This window comes from Leiobunum rupestre, chromosome 1 (assembly GCF_980474605.1).
Source record: "Leiobunum rupestre chromosome 1, qqLeiRupe1.1.hap1, whole genome shotgun sequence".
Taxonomy (NCBI): Eukaryota; Metazoa; Arthropoda; class Arachnida; order Opiliones; family Sclerosomatidae; genus Leiobunum; species Leiobunum rupestre.
In genome coordinates, this window is record NC_143384.1 from 72,528,161 (window position 1) to 72,552,777 (window position 24,617).

General features: G+C 35.8%; 3 protein-coding genes and 2 long non-coding RNA genes across 12 annotated transcripts in view; 1 reads left to right on the forward strand and 4 right to left on the reverse strand.

The window, feature by feature from the left end:
- Positions 1-293: 293 nt before the first annotated feature.
- LOC149966319 (ras association domain-containing protein 1-like) lies at positions 294-4,447 on the reverse strand. 2 transcript variants are annotated; one of them, XM_090171477.1, is made up of 7 exons: positions 3,989-4,447; positions 3,700-3,934; positions 3,514-3,641; positions 3,080-3,184; positions 2,720-3,020; positions 1,169-1,278; positions 294-1,104 (listed from the first exon to the last, which is right to left on the reverse strand). In XM_090171477.1, exons 1-7 carry the CDS (start codon positions 4,151-4,153, stop codon positions 931-933), a joined length of 1,218 nt encoding a protein of 405 aa, XP_090027603.1. In that variant the 5' UTR covers positions 4,154-4,447; the 3' UTR covers positions 294-930. The 2 variants fall into 2 exon arrangements, with proteins under 2 accessions (XP_090027603.1, XP_090027612.1); XM_090171486.1 differs by lacking the exons at positions 294-1,104; positions 1,169-1,278 and adding an exon at positions 1,656-2,485 and having other exon boundaries at positions 2,649-3,020.
- Positions 4,448-4,982: 535 nt separating this feature from the next.
- On the forward strand, positions 4,983-5,573 carry LOC149966320 (uncharacterized). The gene is made up of 3 exons (XR_016480291.1): positions 4,983-5,230; positions 5,310-5,439; positions 5,501-5,573. It is a non-coding gene; the product is annotated as an uncharacterized LOC149966320 (long non-coding RNA).
- A 2,155-nt stretch (positions 5,574-7,728) lies between these two features.
- On the reverse strand, positions 7,729-9,639 carry LOC149966321 (uncharacterized). Its single transcript, XR_016480292.1, has 5 exons — positions 9,304-9,639; positions 9,099-9,230; positions 8,877-8,957; positions 8,713-8,803; positions 7,729-8,596 (listed from the first exon to the last, which is right to left on the reverse strand). It is a non-coding gene; the product is annotated as an uncharacterized LOC149966321 (long non-coding RNA).
- A 570-nt stretch (positions 9,640-10,209) lies between these two features.
- LOC149966322 (uncharacterized) lies at positions 10,210-15,595 on the reverse strand. 3 transcript variants are annotated; one of them, XM_090152854.1, is made up of 9 exons: positions 15,571-15,595; positions 15,179-15,228; positions 15,026-15,124; positions 12,880-14,947; positions 12,556-12,816; positions 12,313-12,474; positions 11,983-12,251; positions 11,477-11,910; positions 10,210-11,412 (listed from the first exon to the last, which is right to left on the reverse strand). In XM_090152854.1, exons 1-9 carry the CDS (start codon positions 15,578-15,580, stop codon positions 10,305-10,307), a joined length of 4,461 nt encoding a protein of 1,486 aa, XP_090008980.1. In that variant the 5' UTR covers positions 15,581-15,595; the 3' UTR covers positions 10,210-10,304. The 3 variants fall into 3 exon arrangements, with proteins under 3 accessions (XP_090008980.1, XP_090008989.1, XP_090008998.1); XM_090152863.1 differs by lacking the exon at positions 15,571-15,595 and adding an exon at positions 15,291-15,511; XM_090152872.1 differs by lacking the exon at positions 15,571-15,595 and adding an exon at positions 15,291-15,510 and having other exon boundaries at positions 15,026-15,090.
- Positions 15,596-21,429: 5,834 nt separating this feature from the next.
- The window catches only part of LOC149966323 (plexin-A2-like), a 186,947-nt gene continuing 183,759 nt past the window's right edge, over positions 21,430-24,617 (reverse strand). For 3 of the 5 annotated variants that reach the window (XM_090152902.1, XM_090152885.1, XM_090152894.1), the window contains 9 exons: positions 24,453-24,556; positions 24,273-24,378; positions 23,851-23,948; positions 23,669-23,761; positions 23,423-23,592; positions 23,095-23,307; positions 22,941-23,016; positions 22,789-22,863; positions 21,431-22,721 (listed from right to left, as the gene is read on the reverse strand). In XM_090152902.1, coding sequence (XP_090009028.1) covers positions 22,620-22,721; positions 22,789-22,863; positions 22,941-23,016; positions 23,095-23,307; positions 23,423-23,592; positions 23,669-23,761; positions 23,851-23,948; positions 24,273-24,378; positions 24,453-24,556 — 1,037 coding nt within the window. In that variant the 3' untranslated portion in view covers positions 21,431-22,619. Of the gene's footprint in view, positions 22,722-22,788; positions 22,864-22,940; positions 23,017-23,094; positions 23,308-23,422; positions 23,593-23,668; positions 23,762-23,850; positions 23,949-24,272; positions 24,379-24,452; positions 24,557-24,617 lie in introns of all 5 variants that reach the window. The other 2 variants (XM_090152918.1, XM_090152911.1) reach the window with 1 other exon arrangement.

Consider the following 24,617-nt stretch of genomic DNA (forward strand, 5'->3'; position numbering starts at 1 on the left):
AAATAATAAAAATATTTGTACGTACGACCATACGTTTCGGGGGGGGGCATGTGTCCCCCCCCCAGGCGACGCCACTGATGGAACAACGCAGTTTTCAAGTCTTCCCCATTATCGTTTTAATTTATTTATAATTCTTAATAAATAGATATATTATTAAATATTTTTTTAATTTATTTGAGGTATGTTTTTCTATCTAGAAAGCTATTTTTGGTAGTGCATATGAACTTTAAGCTATTTAAAAATAAATAAATAAATCAGATCAAATGACAAATTACCAAATTTTTCTCATTTTATTAATAAGTGGTATAAAAATACCAGTTTCCACTCAAAAAATGATAGAAAAGGAACCTTCTGTATTGTTTTGTAAATAAAAAGGTAGTTCTGGTTTGGGAAGTAAAAATTGGTTGCGTGCTAGCTATGCGCTAAATAACTACAAAAACAATATCACATTTATCATTTTGCCTTTCACATATTTCTGGTCAGTCACAATTTGTACGTGCGTAGAATTAATAGTGATAGTCTAATTGTTATTATTAAAATGAATTTAAATAGCCAACAAACAATTTTGCCATAATGGCTTCTTTTCACTAATAATTTGAAATCTAATATATTAGAACCATATTTTTTGACTAGAGAAATGAATTCCTATTTAAACATAAAAATTACACAAATTATAAATTAAAATGCTCCAATATGAGAAGTAAACGAAACTCATAACAAACCCTAAATTAAAAAGTAAATAATTTAAACAAAAACTAAAGGAACTAAAAATGATATAATCAATCCCGTCTCTCATTTGCACCGTTATATAATTATATTATATTAGTTTTTATGATACCAGTACATTATGTTGATAAAAAATACTGATTAAGTTACGTAAAGCTAGATTTACGTTGTTAAATCTATCTACTTGAATTATATTGTTTCTTATTAATGTTGTATTAAGCCGTTTATAGGCTTATTCGCTTGAAGAACAATTAAGGATTCCGAAATTTTCTCTCTCATCAGGAAATACTTCCGCTTCACTTGATTGACATATTCTTCTTCTTCTCGTTCTAATATTTTAATAAAATTTTGAAGTTCAGGCATTGCAAATTCCTCCCACTGGTTAAAAAAAAATTATTACAAATTATTAATGACACTTCAATAATTTAAATCTTATATTTACCATAATATCCTCTGTTTCATTTTCTTGTAGCACAATCTGTACATCTTGACCACACCAAATCAAGGCTAAAACCAACGGTTTTGCATCGTCAAGGATCCTTCTTAATGTAACTAAAATAAAATGAAAATAAAACAGTGTTGGCCAGTATCTTAACCGATACCGATTTTGAGAATTTACCGATACCGATTCTTACTGATACTTTCCAACTAATTAGCAAAACCAAAGGTCAAAGTCAGTGGCACCATCTGACTTGTTTTTGAGAATATTGGTATCGGGTAAAATCGGTAATTTAGAGGCGAATCAATTTATTGGCAAAATCACAATATCACTAACTGATACCGATATCATATCGGTTTCAGACCATCACTGAAATCTATTTTTGGATAAGCCTATGCCGCATTAGCCTAATAGGTAATTTTAAAATGCCAAGACCAGAGCTAATTTCCACTGCTCTCCTATGCTTGATTTTATAGACAAGCGACAGCTAGGACATCTTGATTGACTGCTCGGATAGTTTGTTTGATTTGTATATTCTATTCGAGAACAGTTTGAGCTTTCGGTCAAGCTGTCCACGCTGCCACTTAAATAAAATGGGAAGCTTTGGGGTTAAAATGGAATTTTTGGTCTCAGCCTTTGAGCCCGAATTTTAACTTTACCTGTGCATTTGCATGGTTAATAGGTCTAACCATAAGTAATAATTATATCTCTTAGAGAGAAGTAGTAATCTCCCTATCATGGGTGTTCAATAACTCTAAAAAAGTTCAGTGCTGAGCTCAATGGTCAGCGGTTTTTTACTGAACGGGTTTTTTGACGTCACATTGCTCATCCGTTGAGCAACAAAGTCATGGGCTGTAAGAGCAGGTTTTTCAGTAGCTCAACAGTCACGTGACGTTGCAGCACGGAGTAAGGTTAGCTGCAGACACTGCAACAAAATTTACAACAAAGCGTTCAACAAGATCCTACGTCACGTTAGCAACGGTCTCAACAAAAATAATTCTTCAGATTCTTCGTTGAGAGTTACTGAACGCCGCCATGGTGATGTTATTCGCTTGAAACACGTACCTTTGCAGGATAATTTTAAAAAACATTTGGGAATAAAAAATAGTGCACAAAAATATGGTTTATCAATAAGTTAATATTTTACACCTTAAGTGAAGTAATTGTAAAATTTGAACTGGGATGAGGTGTACAAATTAGCATCTAATGGAATACACTTCGAGAATGTGAAGGTACAAGTTTCATTTTAAAGGCCTAGATGGTTACTTCTCTCGAAAGACATATGTTATATATTTCATGTCTAACTAGACTTTAAAGGGGCTCCAAAGTTCGGTGGCAAAAAAAAATAGAAAATTGAGCATGCTTTTCCTTCCCCCCAACCTCACTCGGCCTTGGCAGAGGCGGGCAGAATCAATCGTAAATTTCGCACTTTACTGACTTTACACACATTTTGCCACCGAACTTTGGAGCCCCTTTAATAGACTAAAATTAAGAATTTGTTGAAGTACACCTAAGCGTAAGCTAAAAATTGCAACTTTTTTACATTATACATACTTTGATTAGTCTCGTCATCCTTGAAACGAGAATATAAAGCAAATTTATGTGGATTATCAATAACTTTGAATTTCCTTAAAAGAGCTGCGATGACTTCTCTGGTAGTATTTTCACTGGTTATGTGAAGAGCTTTAATAGTGTCTCTCGGAAGATAAAAGCTTGTAAGTGTTTTCCTTCCGTTATCCTCCTCGTCTTTCAGAATGTCGTAGATTGAAGGAGGTCTTGTTCCAGAGACAACATTGATAGGACGAGTTAAATTTAAATGTACCCGAATAAAACCTCGGAATGTTCCATTGTCTTCCTAAATGTAAAAACATTATTATAGTGTAAAATAGAAACTAAATGAATAACCTTTAGTACCAGAGTAACACTAAGTCCCTGTGAAGAATCGTTGTATTTTTTGAGTCTTTCTCTCAGTTCTTCTTCCGCAAAATATTCCAAAAAATGAGGAGAAGCCCGACTAGTCTATTTAAAAAAGATATCTAATGAAAATCAGATGGAAGTTGGTGTTTGCTTGATTTTTTGTTTGATGAGGTAGTGTCATCACAGGTTGTTGAACTACTTCTTTTTCAGTCACCGGTATTTTAAAACATAGTGGCAAAATTTACTAACAACGTGTTTGACGTCACACCATCAAAAAAATAATATCTTCTAGCTGGTAATTATGATGCCACAAGCAAAGATGCAAAAAGTTGTAAAGTAAGAAAATGATGGCATCAATTACTCACCAATGTTTTGATGAGCGTTGCTTAATATTCCCTAAGATTGTATTTTTTTTAAAAAAGGATGCTCACATTGGTTTCTATTTTCTTAAATTCAACTTCTTCCGGCTCTTGAAAGTCTGTGGATCTAGTTTCCGCTATTCCCTGGCAATCTAACGATACTAAATGCTGACATTCTTGGTGACAAGTGAATTGGCAATCTGAATGAGAATAATTGCTTTTTACTTTCCACTTTAAGAAAATAAAAACTGAACTTACTTTTGCACCTCATGAAAAGCTTTGCCTTGTAGAGACCCCATATCAAATCTCCGCATCTATCGCACCATGTTGGATTTTTTAACTGAGCAGGAACGAAATCATGGCCAACTCCACGTTCCAAAGGGTCCAGTTCCACAATTCCAAAATTAGCCAGCTCTATCAGTTCTCTCGGCCGTAGAGTTTGAGGAACTAGACCCAATGGGTTATCAATTTGACTCGCTCGTCTTGGGGATTCCTAAAATTAGAATTGAAGAAAATTTACCGTGATAGAAATAGAGACGAAAATTACCTTTGACTTATTTCTTCTCCGGAATGGAATAGGAAAACCAAAGCTTTGGAGGATACCACTTGGGCTAAAGCTTAAACGAACAGGAACTCTATCCTGGGGTTCTTGAGTGAGGAATCGTTTTGTAAACAGTGGAGTATCATCTTTTCTGTCCGTAGGGCTTGCCATTTCATATTTATTGTAAATTAGAGTTTCACAAACTTTAAACTTCACTTTAAAAGTATGAAAACGTTAAATAAAGCTGCCTTTCGTATAATTTCCTCATATTTCATTTCATATGCACTTGAATTTTAACCCATTTTTTCAACACGTTCCTAAAATCCTTGACCCCTATATGGTGATTGACCTCAAAGGGTAACAATACAGATAATAGATGGCACTGCCGTTTATTATTAAAACTATTGAGTTGGGAATAAATAGAGGTACCACTAAATCTAGCTGGCGCGGGACCAATTTCGTTCAATTTTATCGTTCTACCGTGGCGGCATCTGTCTCTAGTGGTGGCAACTATATTGCAATTGAATTTTTTCGCGACTCTGATGCGAAATTGAAATATATGATTACTCGTAACAAACAAATATGGCACGCCATCCTGGTCAAAATTAAATTGAAAAATATTGTGATGGTTTGGAAATATAGGGTGATGGTTTGGAAATATAAGGTGATGTTTTGGAAATATAAGGTGATGTTTTGAAAATATAGGGTGATGTTTTGGAAATATAAGGTGATGTTTTGGATAAGTGAGCGGTAGCACTGCAAATAATAGTTTTAAAGCAAAAGCGAGAGATGGTGATAGATAGCGACGCTATCGCCATCTCTCGCTACACCCCCCTACACCCAAAAACGTGTAGGGGAACTTGTAGGATTGTAGACATACCTGTGTGTGTACAACCAGAGATACTGACAATATTCGCTAGCGAAACGGGTATAGGCGGCGCCACAGTCGCTACCCCTGCAGCTTGGTTTGTCTGCGTACTTTGTTGATCAAAACAAACGATTAATATGGCGGATTGTAGGCACAGAGGTGGCATAAATTGCCTTTTTGTAGTAATACTGCCTTTAAAAATATTACAATTCGAGTAAATGGTGAGAAAAGAACGTTGGAGTTATCGTTTCACAATTTTCCAAAATGCAAAAATCTTTTTAATGTGTAGTTAACTAATATAAAATCAGGGAAGATGCCTAGTTAGTGGGCACAGATTTGCAGCGCCCATTTTAAAGATAAAGACTTTTTAGAAAGAAATGGTGAGACACAAATTTTACTTGTTATTACTGATTTTAAAGTTAATATTATTGAATATATATCATAATAACTGTCATTTAGATGAAGAGAATTCAAGAGACGCATGAAATGCAGTGCCATTCCAAGCAATAATTTACCATGTAGACTTATTACAAATCCAATGTAACTAAATGAAAAGAGAGGACCCTACGTTTTGTGAATCGTTTTAAAGGTGATCTGTTTTATTATATACTGCAAAATAAGGAAATGCTAATGAATTAAATTAATTTTAGGTCAAGCCGTTCGATTGTCATTATCGCTGGAAAATATTACATTGAGGCCCACAAAATTATGCGTTAAAAGGGCATATTTTTCTATTGGACCCCAATTTTCCTATCTTTGCCACCCTGATGGTTCGGTATGAGTTTTCGAGTTGATTAATAACATTTCGAGCTATTGCCGCAGATCCCAATATGATTAAAAATAATACTGTAAATTCAAATGGTTTTTATTTTTAATACTTAATTTTACTTATTTGCATATCTTAACATTTTATTCACTTCTATTGTAATTTCTAATTAAGTGGTTTGTTCAATGAATTTAATTGCTTTTAACTTTGAATTAATTCTATAATACATTTGTTTTTGCCTTTTTAATTAACATGGCTTTGAGAAGAAAATTCATAACATAAATAGTTCAGTTCATTTGTTATCTACAAATACTAATTGGCCAAAATTTAAAATATGAACTAATTTAACAATTTAATTATAAATTTTCTTTAACTAAAATCTAAAATAAAAATTATATATTTGGACAACGTTTTTCTTCAAATATTGTCAGTCTCTCTTAATATCAATTAAAAATAGCCCTTGAGAGAATAGACAAAAAAATGAAAAGGCATAGCTGAATTTTTCCATAGTAGCCTCTACAGTCGTTAGCCAGTAGATTCCTTCCTTTCCAACTTAGTTATTTTGTGCCACTGCCTCTTCAATTGATATTATCTTCGCTACAAATGGACTCTCCACAAATATTTCATCCCGACTAAAAGCTAGAAATACATTTTTGAGACTAACTAAGTGACCAAATAAGAGTACATAAACCTTTTTGAGCCAGCCAAATTTAACCCTCGCAACTCTAACCATTTTATTACCGTACAATACCGAAGGCACAGTTAGTTCTTTTCCTTCATTTTACCCCACTTCTAAAGTCAGAAAGTTGGGATAGCTCCCAGTATCTTTATATATAAAATAGACCAGCAATTTACTGCATGTTTGCAAAAGCCTGAATTTCTAGAATAATAAGTAAAACAGGTTACATTAAAGAATTGGGTTTTAATAAAAAATATATTTACCCACTATTGCATGAACAATGGACACTTTCAATGCTGTGTTTTCCATCACCAACTTCAAATTTTAACTTTTGTTTTAAGCATCCGCACACCTTATTCTATGGATCAAGAGTAGACTACTCTCCAATATACTTAAAAATTTCAAGCATGGAGCGATTCACTAATATACCAAATAAAATTATTTAAAATACATTATACATAATGCTGAAGCTACTAGTCTATGAAATTAGAACAATCTGGGCTTGTTCTAATGTGAAGATAATAAATTTGTTAAAATTTCCTACATACCTTTAAAACTTTAAAACTGATCCCGTGTACGAATTCTCCAAGGCCTACTCATAGTGTTATTAAACTCAATATTTATACTTATATTTACGAATTCAATACCTATTGACAGTTCAAAATTAATAAATAAATGTCGTATATACACCTTTGTTAATAGAAAACATTCGAACACGCTTTAAAAAATATGCTAAAATCGTTAGTAAAATGTTTTAATTGATGTTATAAAACCGTTTAAAACGCGCATTTTCGCATAACGCCATTACCCGTATCACCCAAATATAGTTCTAGGCAGTGTGACTAGGTGGCGCAGCTGTAGTTTTCGGTGGCGAATAGAGATATGAAACTCCGCCTGAAAAGCGACCCCCGGAATTTTAAAAAAATCCTGAGCGGAGCGACGCCTAACGGCCGGGAGAAAGCGTATTTTTCGAAACCCCAAACAGCGGGTTTCGGACGCAAAAATTTATATACGCGTTTTGTCTTAGAAATTATCATCTTGAGGGTTTGTATCAATAAAGAAATATGCCTGGAAGTAATTGTTCTGTAAAATTTTGTAACAGTTCCAAAGAAAAGGATATCCTTGTTTAAGTTTCCAAAAGAGAAAGAACGGTGGGAAAAATTAATTAATAGCTTTTGTTAGGCCTATCTTTAATATGTGGTTTTTCAATAAACTTTGATCTGAGAAATGGCTGATAATGTCGGAAGAAGCTATCTTTATTTGAAAGATGCGAAACATTTGCATCATAATAAAATATGCGCCCTACATTTTGAGGATTCTTGTTTTATGAATAGTAAAACCAAAAACCGACTGACATCAAACGCTATTTCAACAATATTTTCAAATTAATTTAAGCCAACAAGTAAAAATTGAGTTTTAAGTATTGTTTATTTATAAGTTAATTTAAATGAAACATATTTCCCAAAGGAATGATAATTTAGCTAGTTGCTCAAAGGTAAAGGTTCCGGAGAACTTAGTAGAAAATGATATCAAGGACTATCATAAAAAAACTGGTACCATGAAATTTATACATTGGTAACGGGTCATAAGTTAAAACTCAATTTTCAAATAGAATCTAGTAAACGGTCTGTAGAAATGGTGGAAGAGCGTAGGAGCCAGGGGGGCAATGCCCCTCCCTAGAATTTTACCGGGAGAGGCAACTAATGTTATTGCCCACTCCAACATTTTTGTCAGTTGAAATCTTCGCAAGGCTCAAATTATCATTTTAAAAGCATATAAAGCTTATAGAACCTCAACTGTGTTTAAATTTCAATCTTTTCCCGCCAATGTATATAGTAGAAAAATGTACAAATGCATTTGGAAAAGCTACACTCCATTAAAAATTCAAAAGCATTCTCCAGAAACCTTTTGGTTTCACTTTGCCCCCTCCAACTTCTAGAACGTTCCTACGCCCCTGAAGAGCGCAATAATAGACCTACAAAAAGGACCCGTGTTTCAGTTGCAGCAAGTTCCAGCGAATCTATATCTACAGAACAGGATTGTAAACAGTTTCATTAAAAACAACTCTATTAAATTTTAACATGATTTTCTTTATCTGTGGAAATTCCTACAATTGAAATTCAGCAAACTACTAAACCTAATATCAAGACCAATTCCTTCTTAACATTGACTTATATAAGACCCATATAATAATTCCAGATGATTATGATGAAAGTCTTCCATCAGCAAATAATTATTATCCCAGCGCATGTTCGGAGGAAGACTTTCAAATTTGTAAAAGTTCGTTTGAAAGCCAAGGGCCTGGAAAACAAAACACACTATCTTACATTTCAGGATATGTCTTATCTCGTTGTAATAAAAACCACAATTGTGAATCATGCAAAACCAAACTTGTAGATGAAAAACAAACACTCAACCAGTCAAATATATTAGCATCATTTAAGTCTCGTGATACATCAACATTCAGTGGCTTGACAATACCAACTGAAAGATTCCAGAGCTACGTATCTGAGATCAAGGACAAGTTTGATAAACTTTTCCCAATGGTAATACAAATGAATAAAGTCAAAGAGAGGATTACCAGAATTATTTCAAGAACAATCGATCAATCTTGGTTTATTTCAAAAGATGAGATGCATCAGCTTGTTCCATGTGTTGATTACTCGAAAGAAATAATCAATTTTTTTGTACAACTTTCCATTCGTATTACATTGGAAAAACATAATTTTAACCACAAGTATGACAAAACCCCAAAACATCTAGATCGCAAATTACTTAAGGTTCAACATTAACAAATACTTACCAAACATTTTAGTCGTTAACCATTTTGATGACATATACTTGGATTAATAATATTCCAATTATTTATCCCAGAAATACCCTTGGATTAATGATCATTAATTTAACCTCTGGCCCTGATTCAAGTAACAAAGGTCTAAAATAACATAAAAATTAGTTAATATATGAACTTTCTTAAAATAATTAAATATAATTAATTAAAAACTTACTTTTTATCTTATCTTAATAAATTATATTGAAATCCTCTAAGCAATCGTATTTCTTTATTAAAGCTGCACATATGATTCATTGAATTTCATACAAAACAAAACGTAAACCTACTACAAATAAACACGGGAAGAAAAAGCTTTCTCTCGGCTGATAGATGGCGCCGACGTTAACGAAAAAAAAAAGGGGTCGCAGCGATGTATAGGGAGTTTCATATCTCTATATTGTCAGTATCTCTGGTACAACGGTACCTGCAACTTCTAAAAGTTTTCGAGTCAACTTCTGGCGCTGTCTAAATAAATTTAGCTCTTAAAGATGCTAGGAATTTATCGGCGTTAAAATTTTTCACCGCAATTTTGTATAATTTTTCGAGTGTGCGGTTTCATCAGAAATCTTTAGATGTTAGTACTAGTAGTTACGATTTTACCTTGGATTAATAAAGAAGGAAGCAAAGCTTCTTCATTTATTTATTTGCAAAAAAAAAAACCCAGGAAGCTAGGATAGCTTATACCAAAAGTAAATAGACATATTTACTTTTGCTCATATGTAGCGGTAAGTCCATTTAGACAATACAGATTATACAGTAGGTATATACTAAATAATATTAATAAAAAGGGAGAAAAGGAAGGAATAAATATAAAAAAAAAATAACAATAGGTATATTACAGGGAACTATGTTCGTTTAATCCTAGATTTCAAAGTGGGATTTTAAAATACACCCACAATGATTATATAGAATGGGGTGGGGCGTACTTTGGTTCCTATATTTTATCTGTGAAGTCAGTTTTTAAAGGAAAGATAACACATCAGGTTCAGAGTTGGCGAAAAAATTATGGACTGCGTTATTCTTGTAAATTACCCAAAAAACTACCAAAATAGATATTTGTACGCAATAACAAAATACTGTCTTAATAAAAACAATAGAAGTCTTTTACCACAGCGACATAACTAAAGCAAATACAAAAAGTAACAAATATAAAAATTTTACATCTTTTCAAAAAAATTAATACACATCTTCATCCAATTTATCAATCTCGTTATTCAAATGATCTTCCAAAAATCGTATGGTGGTAATAGTACCAATGGCTGATATGAAAGCTACGTTTTCTTCAGGTACAATACGAATCTGAACTTCTTTAACTCCAGATAAGGCCTCTAATGCCATTTTCTCCCTGATGTAACCCAAAGAATGACCTGCTGCCACAAATTCGATAGGAATTCGAACTGGTTCCATTTCCAGTAGCACTTCGCTTTCGTTAGCATCCAGGAAAATGCCACATTCTTCCAGGTTATTGGACACACTGATAGAGTGGAATGCCTGCATACAGCGAATCCCAAAATGGGTGGTTTGAAATAGGAGTAGTTGTTGTTCGGGTAGATTATTGGCCCTTAGAGTTGAATCACACTCATAGGGAAGATAGGAGCAACATAAGAAAAACTCGACGATGAGTACTATTGGATTTTTGATATCCTGATTACTGGCATTCTTCTTCATAAAGGCCATGAAAATGTCGCAAAATTTTTGTTGATTGTTGAAAAACATACCATGTTCGAATAGCCTCTGTGTTTGTGCCCATTTGAAAAGAACTTGGAAACTTAGTTTCACATCATCAGTAGTTAAGCCTGGATTGCGGCACGCTGACTCGATCTTGACTAAGTACTGATTCAAACCTACTGGCAATTGACTAAGTACAAAATTTGATCGCAGCTTGTCATTTAGCCCTTCAATTAAATGGTTATCAATGGATTGACCTCTTTGGTTGGATTTCTTGACAGCGGCTAAATACTTCGACACAATCCATGGAAAACTAAGAATAGTTGAGTTTGGATTTCTATAAGTCACAATGTACCACGCAGAAGCCTTTTGCAGTTTTTTTCTGGGGTATAGTGGTTGTTGCGCATTTAAGCTCAGAACATTAATAGCGGAGGTGAGATCATCTTCCACCCCTGCTTCTTGAAACTCCATTTCAAACTCTTCAGAGAAATCCTTCCATAGCTCTTCAATGTAGCGACGGACCAACTGTCTGGTTACAAACACTTCACTGCTTCGCTGGTCATTCGTACCAGTAATATTACCAGTAATGGCTTCCACCTCGCTTTTAATTCCATACCTAACCAAAACATTAAAGGAAAGAAACGTAAAAATTAAAGAGTACAAAAAAATAAATGGCTTACCATGACAGCAAACTTGACAGTCTGGCATTGTATCGTTTTTGGGCATGAATGGCTGATTCTTCATAATTTTCCCATCCTTCGTAGATGAATTCCGGATCTGCAGCGATATTCCGATACACAAAACTGTACTGGGCATTGATTTTTTCGAACTGGCAGCAGGCCCGATATAGGTAACCCAATACTCGATGTGATTTGTAAGTCCGACCAGATCTTTCCATGAAATCTGGATAAGACTTTGGCTTTTCGTGTGCCTCTATCTTTTTAATTTGTCCTGATTTGGCAAAGTCAACAGCAAGGCTGTATTTTTGCGCCAAACTGGTACAAACAGGCGAGTTGATGCCTTTGGAATCAGCCAAAGCCAAATGAGCAGTGGCCACTTTTCCAACTATGTCCTTTTTGATATACTGCACTAAGAAATCCACAATGTCTTCTTCCTAAGATTAATATTAAAACATTTATTGATTTTCACACGAAAGATTAGTTTATGAATTAAACCAAAAAAGTACATTAATGTTTTGCGTCATCGGCCTTCCTTGCGGGTCTGGGAAATTGGTTGGCATGCGGTTTCTTTTAAAGAACAATTTTTGGTCCCAAATAACTGTATATTCATCACCATCTAGATCTGACCCAGCCATTTCATTGGGATGTGGTCTTGGACCTTTCTGGGGGAAAACTATGCAATCTCTGATGTGGCTTAGAGCAGGGACATCGACAGCTTTTAACATTCGAACATCACCCAGCATCATACATGGATTTTTTGTAACCATAACTTTTCCTGTTTTTCGATAACGTAAATTAATTTCAGTCTGCGCCAAAAATGTGTTATATAACCTTACCTAATACCTTCTCAACATTCCTTTGATTTGTCTGCGAGTTTATTGTGGAAAATTGCACAAAAACTTGTCCATACTCTAAAATACCTGTTTCGTCCAATACCCCAAACATAGTACGGCCTAAAGACATGTCGATCTCATAGCTACATTTGCTACGAATTTTAGCTGTAGTAAAAGATAAGGATTATTACTAGGATGTTTCTTTACATCTTCTACAATTGTCATATCTTATTAGTTATTACCTACCAATACTATTTTTATGGCAAGTCAATAGCATAGCTCTGAAGAAGGGATCCGAGGTTAGACCCGTACCAACCATAGCCAGTTCTTCATAATTGAGATTGGGTAGTTGACATCGTGAATGCAAGTACTGGCCAGCCTTCTTTTCGTCTAGGAAAATGATGGTTGCTTTCTTCATCATTTTATCTTGGAGTTTGGCAAAAACTTCATATGGGACTCCCAACTGATCCAAAATCATGATCATTGGACGATTCAAATAAACAGGAGCTGCATGAGAGAATAGATTTTGATTACATGAAAATGTCTGTGCTGAAAAAATAATATACGCACTTGGTTTGCTGTATTTCACTACTTCCAAATAACTATTTACAGTATCAGGACATGGAAACTTCAACATACTCTTTCTGAATACGATATAGTCATTGTATAGGTTCTTATCCAACACTAACATTCCTTTATATCCCGCGTATCTAATTTGCAATGCACACGGATATTTGGATTTCTCCAAGTTCAACTGCTCGCAAACTTTTACCATAAGACTTTTAGATATTTTGCCAATTCCATCCGAGAAACAGTATTTTTTCTGGGCCTTGAAGTCACCCTTATTGTCTCCACCCCATATGTCCTCTTCAGTCTTGATGTACTTTGACGTATTTGAGACGAGAATGGTTTCTTCAGTACTGGTAAAGCATTGCCCCATTCTAGCCATGTATTTAGACACCGTTTTGATGTTGCTGAAGTCTCCCATCAATTTCCGAATACTTTCTACCGTTTCTCCGTCGTTGTCCGGTGCGTACATCCAAATTGAATGGTCATGAAGCTGGGAGTTAGACCATCCCAACAGTTCATACTTGCGACAGTTTGCTACTGTCAAACCACCCATGATGGGCACTTTTATAGCAAAGTCATAGATCTGATCTGAACAAAAGAATGGAATGGAGAGAGTTCGCAAATTTTCATCGCGGAAAGATACTTTCAAGGCATAATCTGGCTGGGCCAAACGCAACACTCTATTAGTAAACATGATTTCCGGTGGATAAAAGATGGTTTGAGTTGGCGTCAATATGACACGTCGTATAAATTCGGTGTTCCGTAATTTTTTCAAAGGTAGAACATCAATTTTAGATTCATCCGAGGTGTAGTACTTGAAAAGATTGTAAATAGTTCCTCTATAGTTGAGAATCATTCCATCATAGAGTAGATAAATACATTTAGTCAAGGCGGCTTCGAGACACCGCTTATTCTGACTGTGCATGTTCTCCATGTCGTTATAAAATTTTTCGATTTGATCTGCGCCAATTTGAAATCTTAAAACAAAATTTCGTTCCAACAAGGCATTAATCAAGTAGGCGCATTCAAAAGATAAGGCATAGTTTTGAGTGAAGTAGTTGTTGGTGTAAATTGTGATGTTGCCGATGAACTCAGTTGAATTACTATAGTTACAGCTTTCGTTCATAAGTACCCAATGAATAGGTATCTTATCGCAACGAAAATGTAGTCGGGAAGCAATTTGGTAACCAACGTTACGATCTACGTCAAATTCAAGTTTGATCATGTTGGATTTTCCAAAAATGTTTTTCAAAAATAAGGCTTCTTCCTCCTCAATGACATTTGTCCATGGGGTCAGTATTCGTTCCTTGTACCCACTGTGATGAGTGTCTTTTTTTGTTCTCGCATTCCGACTTTGAGCGCCTTTTTGTTCTTCATTTGGTTTCAGTAAAAAATTCTGGGGTGGTTTTGTAGTGAATGCAAATGGCGGGTGCTTCACTTCCAAATACATAACAATGGCTCGCTCTGTTCCGGACATAAATATCCGACGGATGCTGGAATAATGAATTTCAATTTTGGTGGAATCCTGTTTGAAATAAACTTCAGCCAGCCGAGAATCATGGTAGAAATTGGCCAATATTTCCGGGTGGCGAGGGTTTTCACTTTCTTTAGATTTATGAATTTCCAGTTGGCTTGGATGAACCAAGGATCCAAAACTGACCTTTTTCACTCCAACATTATCATGAGCTGATCGACACAATCGGAAGAAATACTCATCATCTTCAACCGATATCCAGGGCCGATGGGTTTCCGCAAATCCGTACTTGTCAAAAATATATGAATCTTCTGTCCAGTTTTTACAAACAGCAAAATGCCCCTCTAAATCAGGCCTGGTTCTTAATTGGGATTTCGCTGTACATTCAATTTGCAAATAACTGTCTGAATATGAATTTTGGTTCTTTCCATTTCTTTCAAGAATGTTGGAACTAATTAATGTCAAATCTTTACATTCCTTAACGCAGGAAATCAAATCAGTTACTAGTTGTTCTAATTTTATTTCAGTGTTTTGACCATAAAATGACGTAACCACAAATTTAATTATAGCGCCTTCCACTTCTTTAGCCTTTTCCTTCAAAAGGATTATATTTAATATATTTATTAGTTCAGATTCTTAAATAAATTAATAAATAAATAAAATTAAACTTACCATGTTGACCAATTTGCGTGAAGACTGTGATACAGGCTGTTTCTCAGTCACAAACAAACCACTTACTAAATTGTAGATATGGGTGAACATTGCCATACACTTTAAAAATATTTAAAAGAAAATCTAAAACTAAAATTAATTTCTATCTCTTACAATCATTTGCTTGATATGATTATCCATGACGATGCTCCTGATAACACATTCTAAAGCAAGTAATAGCATATAAATATTTAAATGACATTTAGTATAGTTAACCAAAAATTACCCTAATTAATACTAATTTAAAATAAATCAATAAAATTCGTTATATTCCGTAAAAAAAAAATCGAGTTTTAATTTTAAAAGCAGCGCAAAGCCCACACAGCTCAGCATGCTGTTCGAGCATAATAAAAGTAAAACTAAAAACTTGGAAGCCTGAGAGCAAAAGCTAAGCAAATCCATAGAAAGTCGTGCAGAAAGACAAATCAATATAACAAAATAATATAGATAAGAAAACATACAATAAAGAACACATTTTACGACGTATTACTTACTTTGTTCCCCACCTTCAACCATATTTAGTGTTTCCCTTATTATACTACTATACTAGATTTAAAACCAACAAATTTCTTTTCACTAATATTTATCTTAAAATCCACTCAAAATTGTCCCTCTTTTACATTGTCGATTCTTAAAATATATTCTTTATTGTATTTTTTTATCTATATTATTTTGTTATATTATTTGTCTTTCTGCACGACGTCAGCCTTTGGCTTCGCAGTTGTGGTTGAATAAATAACTCATTTTGATGGTGAGTTTTCTCAAATAAGGGTTCTGCAGCTGCTTGACATTTGCTCTCAGATAGCGAAAGTAAAGGTAATACAGTAATACACGTAGCATACGTAACGTTCGAAAACGCGGGAAAATCAGCGACTACCACTCCATCTATTATTTACCTACTTTAATCCAAAAATGTATTATACTTTTAATCATAAGCAACTTAAAATCTAAGTGCGACATTTTTCGAAATATTTCCAACTGGTAGCGGACTTCTTGCAATATATAGGCGGAAGCCGTGGAATGTAAATCGCGTCTGATGGCTTGATTCCTATTTGAAGTCAAAGCTTAGTGAAAAAAACTTTCATTTTGAAAGCACATATTTTGTCAAAATAATGAGAAAGTCGTGAATCAGAATATTAAAAAAATACTAGCTTCGTCTCTAAATAAAATAATTTTCGTATTTTAAATCAAAAGGCGTTTCCTATGAAGTTTTCCAACATCAGTCTTCATTTTCCGAGTATGTAATAGCGTTTTCCTCCTCTGAAGCTACCAGTTTCATCCTCACCACTCTCGCTGCTAATCTCGCTCAAAGAACCAACCAGGGAAAATGCCTCGGGCTGTAACTTCCTAGACCTTGTGCTGGTCTCTGATGCAAATCTCATTGACCACATTGATCATTTCCCTGGTATTGCCGATCATGATTTCCTTTCATTGACTGTTCGTAAAGTGAGCGCGCCCCCAAGCAAGCCCCCGCGCCCTGCTCACAACTTCAATAAGGCCGATTACCCTGCCATCTCTGCGGACATATCTCTAATATCTATGGCCCAAGCCTCCTCTGTCCATGATGCCTGGGACACTATCCAGACCGCCATAAACACTGCGATTCTCGCTCACGTTCCCACGAAACAACTGTCCTCTCGGCGAAACCTGCCGTGGGTCGGTCAGTCTCTCCCATAGAAATCTCATAGGTAACTAGAATGCTGCCGCCTACGGCCGAGCTTGTCGCTAATTCGTATTGAACCTTCAGCCAATGAGAGGCCGTAGAGTGGTTCCACCAAGGAGGATAATAATCCTCCTTGGTTCCGCTACTATCGCGGGAGCTAGGAGACGTCATTCTCTATGGTGACATTAAATTCTTGGCAGAACCACTCTTTGAGCTCTGATTGGCTGAGATCTGGCTATCGTCTGCCACGGCGTTTGGTCCATTTGCCAGTTACACGGCAGCATTCTAGTTACCTATGAGATTTCTATGGTCTCTCCGGCGACTCTTGCGTCTAACGAAGCGTCGCTACAATAGGGCGCGAAAATATCCGTCCGCAAGTAACCAGCAAAACTTCTGCCGTCCCCGTTCCATTGTCAAATTCGCTCTCCGTGCAGCACGTACTCACCACATGGACCGGGTGGCATCGGACCTCACTTCCAACAGACGACAGATTTACCAGCTTGTCTCCCAGAAAAACAAATCACCTGGTATCCCCGATCGGAATGGACCGGAGGGTGTCCTCACCGGCGCTGGGGCTAAAGCAACGCTGCTGGCCAATACCTTACAGCGCACATTCCCAGTTCACACCTTTGAAACGGTTCCTCTTATGCCCTCCCGAGCCCCGGTGATGAATCCAATTATTTACACGTCTGCTGCAGAAAGGCAAACCCTCTAAGGCTGCGGGCCCTAATGATATTCCGGCCAACGTTTTGAAAAACTGTGCCGTGGCTCTGGCTGCTCCCCTGACGCAGCTCTTCCAACTCTCTTATGACTCGGGGAGTATCCCGGAAGATTGGCGATCCGATTGCGCTACTTTCCCTAGTGCTCAAGACCGATGAACACATCGTAGCCTCTACTATAACCTCCCACCTTACAGCCCATGACATCCTACAACCGTACCAACACGGCTTTAGTACGGAAACTCAACTTCTCTGCTGCATTGAGGCTTGGTCCGTCGGTCTTGAACATACTGGCCGAGTCGACATTATCTTCCTGGATTTCCGTAAAGCCTTCGATTCTGTCTCCCATGAACTCCTGAAAACCAAGCTCCACTCCTATGGAATCCGTGGCAACACCCTGCTTTGGCTGTCCGCCTACCTGGAAAATAGGCGTTTTCGAGTTGTAATTCCAGGGGCTCCGTCTGATTGGCTTCCAGCGGCCTCCGGTGTCCCCCAGGGTTCCGTTCTTGTTCGTCATTTTCATCAACGACATAGGGGGATAACATCATTTCCCAGCTGTATATATTCGCCGACGATGTAGCGCTCTCTCGGACCATCTACACCTCCATAGATGTCAGCACCCTCCAAGATGATCTCAATCGTATCAAATCTTGGAGTGATACAAACACTGCCCCTGAATACCGCCAAATGCTCTGTCCTCTCTCTCCATCGATCGGGCCAACCAGCCCACTCTCCCAGCTATACTCTGGCCGATACTGAGCTTAAGCCTGTTATATTCCAAAAATATCTTGGGGTAACCATAACTTGCACCCTCGATTGGAAACCTCACATCTTGACTGTCACCTCCAGGGCCGCGCGCGCCCTCGGCTTCGTTCGACGTCATCGATCCCATTGCTCCTTCCAGACAAAAACCCTAGCCATCAAAACATATGTCCTCCCCATTTTGGAATACTGCTCCGCGGTCTGGTCCCCTCACACCGCCAGTGGCATGCACTCCATTGAAACCATTCAACGAATATCCCTCCGTTTTGTTGGCAGCATCGGCTTTCCTGGAGTACCAGCATGACTCGTGTCATGAAAAACTTCCGGTGGGACTCTCTCTCCGATCGCCACCGAGTCAAGCGCCTCATACTAGTCAACAGTATTGTTCACCGCTCAAATGGCGCCCTCACTCCTCTTACGTCTGCCATTTCGTCTTGGCGTCGTAAACCACGAGGTACTAAATCCGCGGCCCGCATCCTCCCTGGTTTCCGCATCTCTGTTCGACGGCCCTGCTTCAATACGTGACTGAGCCTCCCTCCCGGACTTTCTAAAGTCACTGCCGAACCCCAAACGGTTCCGTAAAGAACTTACCATGTTCCTAGGACTCTATAATTAATTAATGTGTACTGCCTTTACCCTCCGTGGTATAATGTTCCTCTACTCTGTATATATTTTTCTCCGCTGTCTTAATGTGATGGGTCTTTGACCTTTTGTGTGGCAATAAATGAACTTAAGAACTTAAGAACTTTTCCATTGCCAAAAAATCTAAAAGGAACACGCGAAAATTTGCTCCGACCTCGATCTCGATCCGTTGATCTGTCGAAATCGGGAGATCGGTTTTGGGCGATCTCGGAGCACCCGAGAGCGCGAAATGGAACACGCGAAACTTGATCGGAGCAGATCCGAGCACGCTAATGGAACATAAAATGAGCAGACAAATGGAAAACGCTATAAGAATGGCGAGATTTGAATTTGACTGGCCAATAGGAAAATACGCTTACAAAGACTTAAATTTATGGCTTTGCTAATCCTTCCACTATATTGGTCGGTGATGAAGAAAATATGCGCGGTTAAGGCTTTAAGCATAAGTACCATACTAATTCAATTACGTTACTTATGGTATAATCCCCACAAAACTGTAAGTATAATATCAGGAGTTCATCAAACTAGGAGTATTCAACGAACTCACTACGTCCAGTGGCGTAGCTGATGGTCCGCAGTGCCCGCGGTGCGGGGGGGGGGCTCCGCTCACTAAAAAAAAAATTAAAAGGGGGGCCCCATTGGGATTTTTGCGGAGGGGGGGGGGCCCTCTGAGTTCTCAGCTACGCCACTGACTACGTCATTGAAACTGTTCAGCTACTAGTCTACCCCCTTCCTTGAAATCAAGTTGAATACTAAAAGCTGATGAACTCCTTATATCAATAGCGTAGGCAAAACTTTAGGGACTTGGAAGAGTGCCGTAATTTTGGCAATGGCCACACACGCTGGTAAGCTTTATTCCAATTGGAAAAAGAATGGGTGACGTTTTATCTACGTCATGCTCCCACGTCCCTATTGGTTAAAGGGCCAAAGAATCCTTTAAATTTTGGAATAGCTATCATCACAACGAAAGGAAGGGGCAGGAGCTACCTCAAATTCCTGGTTAATATTTCAATGATTCTGTGAGCCTTTAAACACTTTCTCGTTTTTACAAATTAGTGTTAATTATAAAAAAAAAATTCATTTTCAGTATGATACTTTTATATATAATTATAGACACAAGTTCGACAACATTACAGAAACACCGAAGTTTTGTTTTTTTTTCTGACCATACGGAACATTTTTGTACAAAAAAACATTATCACAGTTCAATTTGGTCACATCTCTAGGCCCATGCAACCTTTTTTATTTAAAATACAACCCTTTTCGGTGATTAAAAAATAGCGAAACTTGATAAAATTTTGGTTATATGTAAAAAGAGGGCAGATAAAAACTAATTATTTTCATTCATGAAGAGGAGTGCAAAATTACAAATAATTATTTTTAAATAAAACTGCGAATTGTTTTAATCCTTCGGGCCTATGTATATATTTTAATTTTGGAAAATTATCTAATACCAAAAATCGAGTAATATTTAACTTTCTCTTGAGCTATGTATTTTTTTCTACATGATATCGCAAAGAAAAATTAAAAATAAATATCTTTGGAACTTCTCCCAAAAATTTGATCAAAAATCTTAAAAAGATTTTTAATATCCTAAAGAATATTTTAATTTTAATCTTCTCAATTAACTACTGATTGTGTACCAGCTTGGCCGCAATAAAATGTTTTGAATAAAAAAAGGGTAAATATTCTAACAGCTGAGAAAACCCGACTTATTTTATTCTAAAATGGACGTTTTATATTAAATTTTGCAAAAATTTCTAAAAAGGGTTAGGCGCGAGACTTATTTTTATACGAAATTTAGAAAAATGTGGAAGACAACAGAAAAACTTAACTTATATTTTTTCTCCCCCTAATTTTATCTTTTTTGTTCTATTTTTCAAATAACTTTTAAAAAGATTTAATATTGAAATAAAAAAGGCACTAGAAAATAATACAAATACACCTGTTCTTATTTGTTACCGTGGAAGGAGATATCAGTGCTTTAGATGAAACAAAACTTCCGTAGTTAATTAAGAAATTATGAAATAACGTAGGCACGAAACCATTTTATACCATCATTCTTTGAAATATTTAGCCGAGATGTTGACGAAGACCGTGTTTTTTTGGTTGGTGTTTTATTTAAATAGTATTTTTTTTCTAGATAGAGAATTGATTTATATCGAAGTACTTTTACGTGGTTCTTTTTGAGGGGGGAATAGGGGTTATTTTTTTTCATTTAAAGTGGGCAATGTTTTCTTTAGAAAATGGGATTTTGTGACCATTTTGATCACAAAATGTTTAATTATTATTATAGGCATATGTTAATATCCCATACACTAGAGCTAAAGCCATCTGTTTTCTCTTCCGTGTTTTTGTAAATGTTTCTTATCGTATTCACATTTAGTAAAAGGGTTCCAACTTTTTATTGTCAATATTTGTATCTAAAAAGTTTTTGTCATCTTCAATTTTTTACTATATTCTTTGAATGGTGGTACTTTTTCCCTCTTAAAATAGAGTTTCATGTTCAGTTATATGAGCACCACGACGTAACTTGCGTGTCTTTTTCACTTCTCTCTTAGTTATATTACATAACACAAAAGTTTTTAAGTGCATTTTTTCTAGTTATTAATACAAAAAACCCGATTTTTTTCTTGTTTTAAACTCACACAAACGCCAATTTTTATAATTTTTTTTCAGCTTTTTGTTTAAATAATTAATAAAGCACACGCTATAAAAACACACGCACATCATCGCACGCACATTTTTGCCCATTTTTTCAGGGTTGAGACGTTCCTTTTTTGTAGTAGTTCACGTTGATGGAGCTTAAATTTTAAATCAAAAACACCGTAACTCCTTTGTTCGGGGCATTTATTAGAAAGTTTCGTAGCATTTTTACAAAACACCGAGTTTTTGAGTTTCTATTTTTTTTTTAAATTTTATATATATATATATTTATGTATACGGAGAAAACTTATTTTCAAAATTATATTGCTAGGAACATTAAAACGTCGAAAATGCAAAAAAATTAACCAGGCGTTAAAAAAGGGGTTATAAAGTGATTTTCTTTTAAAAATTAAAAACGGAACCCGATTAAATAATAAAAAACATGGCTTAATAAGTCATCTAAACTAAGTTTTCTTTAAATGTATACTTAAAAAATATAACATCTAGGGATTTGTTTTTAAGTTGCAATTGCAACGAGTTCGCTGGTCCACTTTGTTTCATTTTTTTGAAAGAAAAACAGTTCAGTTTTGTCTCATTTTTTCATTGTTTTGTGAATTTTTTTTTAGTTGATCATGGCACGTAGCTTAGTGCGAAAACACACAGTTTAGGGAGAGACGCAATATTATACTTAGAACTTTTTTAGATGTTTTGGCTATTACGATGCAAGTGCGTGCTAAAAGGCATTTCAAATATCTTGCCCTAGATTTTTATAACTTTGCACTTAAAGAACTCAAAATGCGTATACTTAAACAAAAACTTGCACATTTCTTTTTAAAGTTTTAAAATATTAAAAAGGAATTAAAATGGTGCGGATGTTTCTTTTTAAACCATCTAAAACGTTTATACGAATATATATTCAGATTTCAAGTCTTTCTACTGATGAATTGTTTGAGAATGCGGCAGCGCGTCTTAGTTTTTATATATATACTTTCTTTAGATTAGATAAAGAACTTTCGTTATGTCTTACCAGTTGTAGTATTGGGTGTTTTTTCACATTCACGAATAAAATACCTCCTTGTTTAAGTCTGTTTTAAACATTGACCATGTTTACATTATCATATTGTCACGCATCTGCCTCTCCCGTCATTATGGCGTTAACTTGCTCTAATTTGTTGGGCAGTTTATTCTTGCACGAAAATTCGTCCTCTTCCAACGTTAGCATAAGCTACGGGACAAAAGGTGATATTCGATTACAAATATTTCAGTTTAATTTAAGGACTAAAAATACATACTTGGTCGTAATACTTGAAGGCATAACTGTACAGATCTAACAGAGCTACGTTTGTGTTAAATTCATGAGCGTGAAGCTAGTACCATAAATAGAAAGTATTAGCATTCAAAATGATTTTTTTGGGTAAAATGAAGTTAGTTATTAAATAATTACCCTTGATTCTTCAGCTAACATGGCATTCATGTCTTGATCACTTATGGCAGGCATCATTTTGATATCCTGATAATACCTAAAACAACGAAAAATATTTAGCATTTCCAGGAGATGAGTTAATGGGCAATGAAAGTTTCCACTATAAATTTCTTACCTTTCGACCCAATCTTTATAAATAGGTATATCCTTGGCATAAAGAAGTTTGCTGCTTGGAGAATCTTTACCCAAACGATGATCAGACGTCGAACAGGCATCCATGAAGGTTTGAGCCACAACTGATAGACAAGAATCCACGATATTCGATTTATGAATATCAAAAACGAAATTGGGATTCTTAATCAAGTTGACCCAAAACCTGAGAGGCAAACTGAAAATAACAATTGAAAGCCTTCGTTAAACTAACACAAAGGAACGTAAGTGAATCACAAAATGAACAAAAATTGCAAATCCTAGACTTGAAACTTATAAGAAAAGCCTAATACCTGTTGGACTTCCACGTATGTACGACTTCAGGATCTGTGATACCATGTTGAAGAGCTTGATCGTCTAAGAAGTCGAACATGTACTTTATGGCCAATGGTAAAGCACTTCCTCGATGGGCTGTACTGAAGATGGTTTCGAATAGATCGTCCACAAACTTCTGCAAAGTACCCTGAAAAGAGAAGTAAACTAGTGTTAACATACCATCTAATAACACCATTTAAAAATTTAATATAATGAAGACGTACTTTAGTTGCCAGCAGACGAGTGAGGTAGATTTCCGAGACCATCTTGTTGCCCCTTTCACCTTCTTTGTTATTCTCATTGTCATGATGTTTCACCTTTGTTAAAGAAACAAAGAATAGTTAAACAACGACGCAGAAAATTTATTTCAAAAGTTGGAATTTAATATTTTGGTTTATATTTTTACCAAATGCCACAGTTTAAATCCGCCTTCCGGATCATGATGTAATGGTGACGTTGCCCGACTGAGAGGAGGACTCGTTTTCAACGAAAAGTTTAACGTCTCTACACAATTTCAAAATAAAATAAAATAATTAGATACTAACATCAGCGCAAAAGTTGGTAATTTGAAAATAGTGAGCTATAGTAGCTAGTGAAAATATAGAAATGGATTCAGACCTAGATTTTTACCGTTTTTTTCTGTTTGGCATAGAAAGAGAGATAAAAAACGGAAAACGTAAAGTAAAAGAGGGAAAACCAAACGTAAAGGCCATTTTTTAAACGAAGGAGAAAAAGAAAAATGGAGAAATTCAGAATTGGTCAAAATAGTCCTTAAACATTATTCAGTGAATATATAAAAATTGATAATAAAAAAGGAACACAGCTTACGATATTTACCGTATTTGTGGGACTTATCCCCTTTCTCGGACATAATGGATATGTTGTACAAAGATGATTGTTTAGGCACCAGAGTTAGTAAGGCCCCATCGGGTACCTACAAACATCAAAGTAACATTTTAATTTAATGGAAACATATATTTATATATATTAATGAGATATTTAAAATACCTTATAATGAGCAAGAGTATTGACTCTCTTCCAGTCTTGTTCCGTATTTGAGGTAGGGTCTTCATCCGATAGAGTAAGCCTCCCGGAGGATCCAGTACGCCATTCTGTAATAGTTTAATTGTTATTTCATGGGTTTTGGAAAACTGTTAGTTCACACTAAAAAAC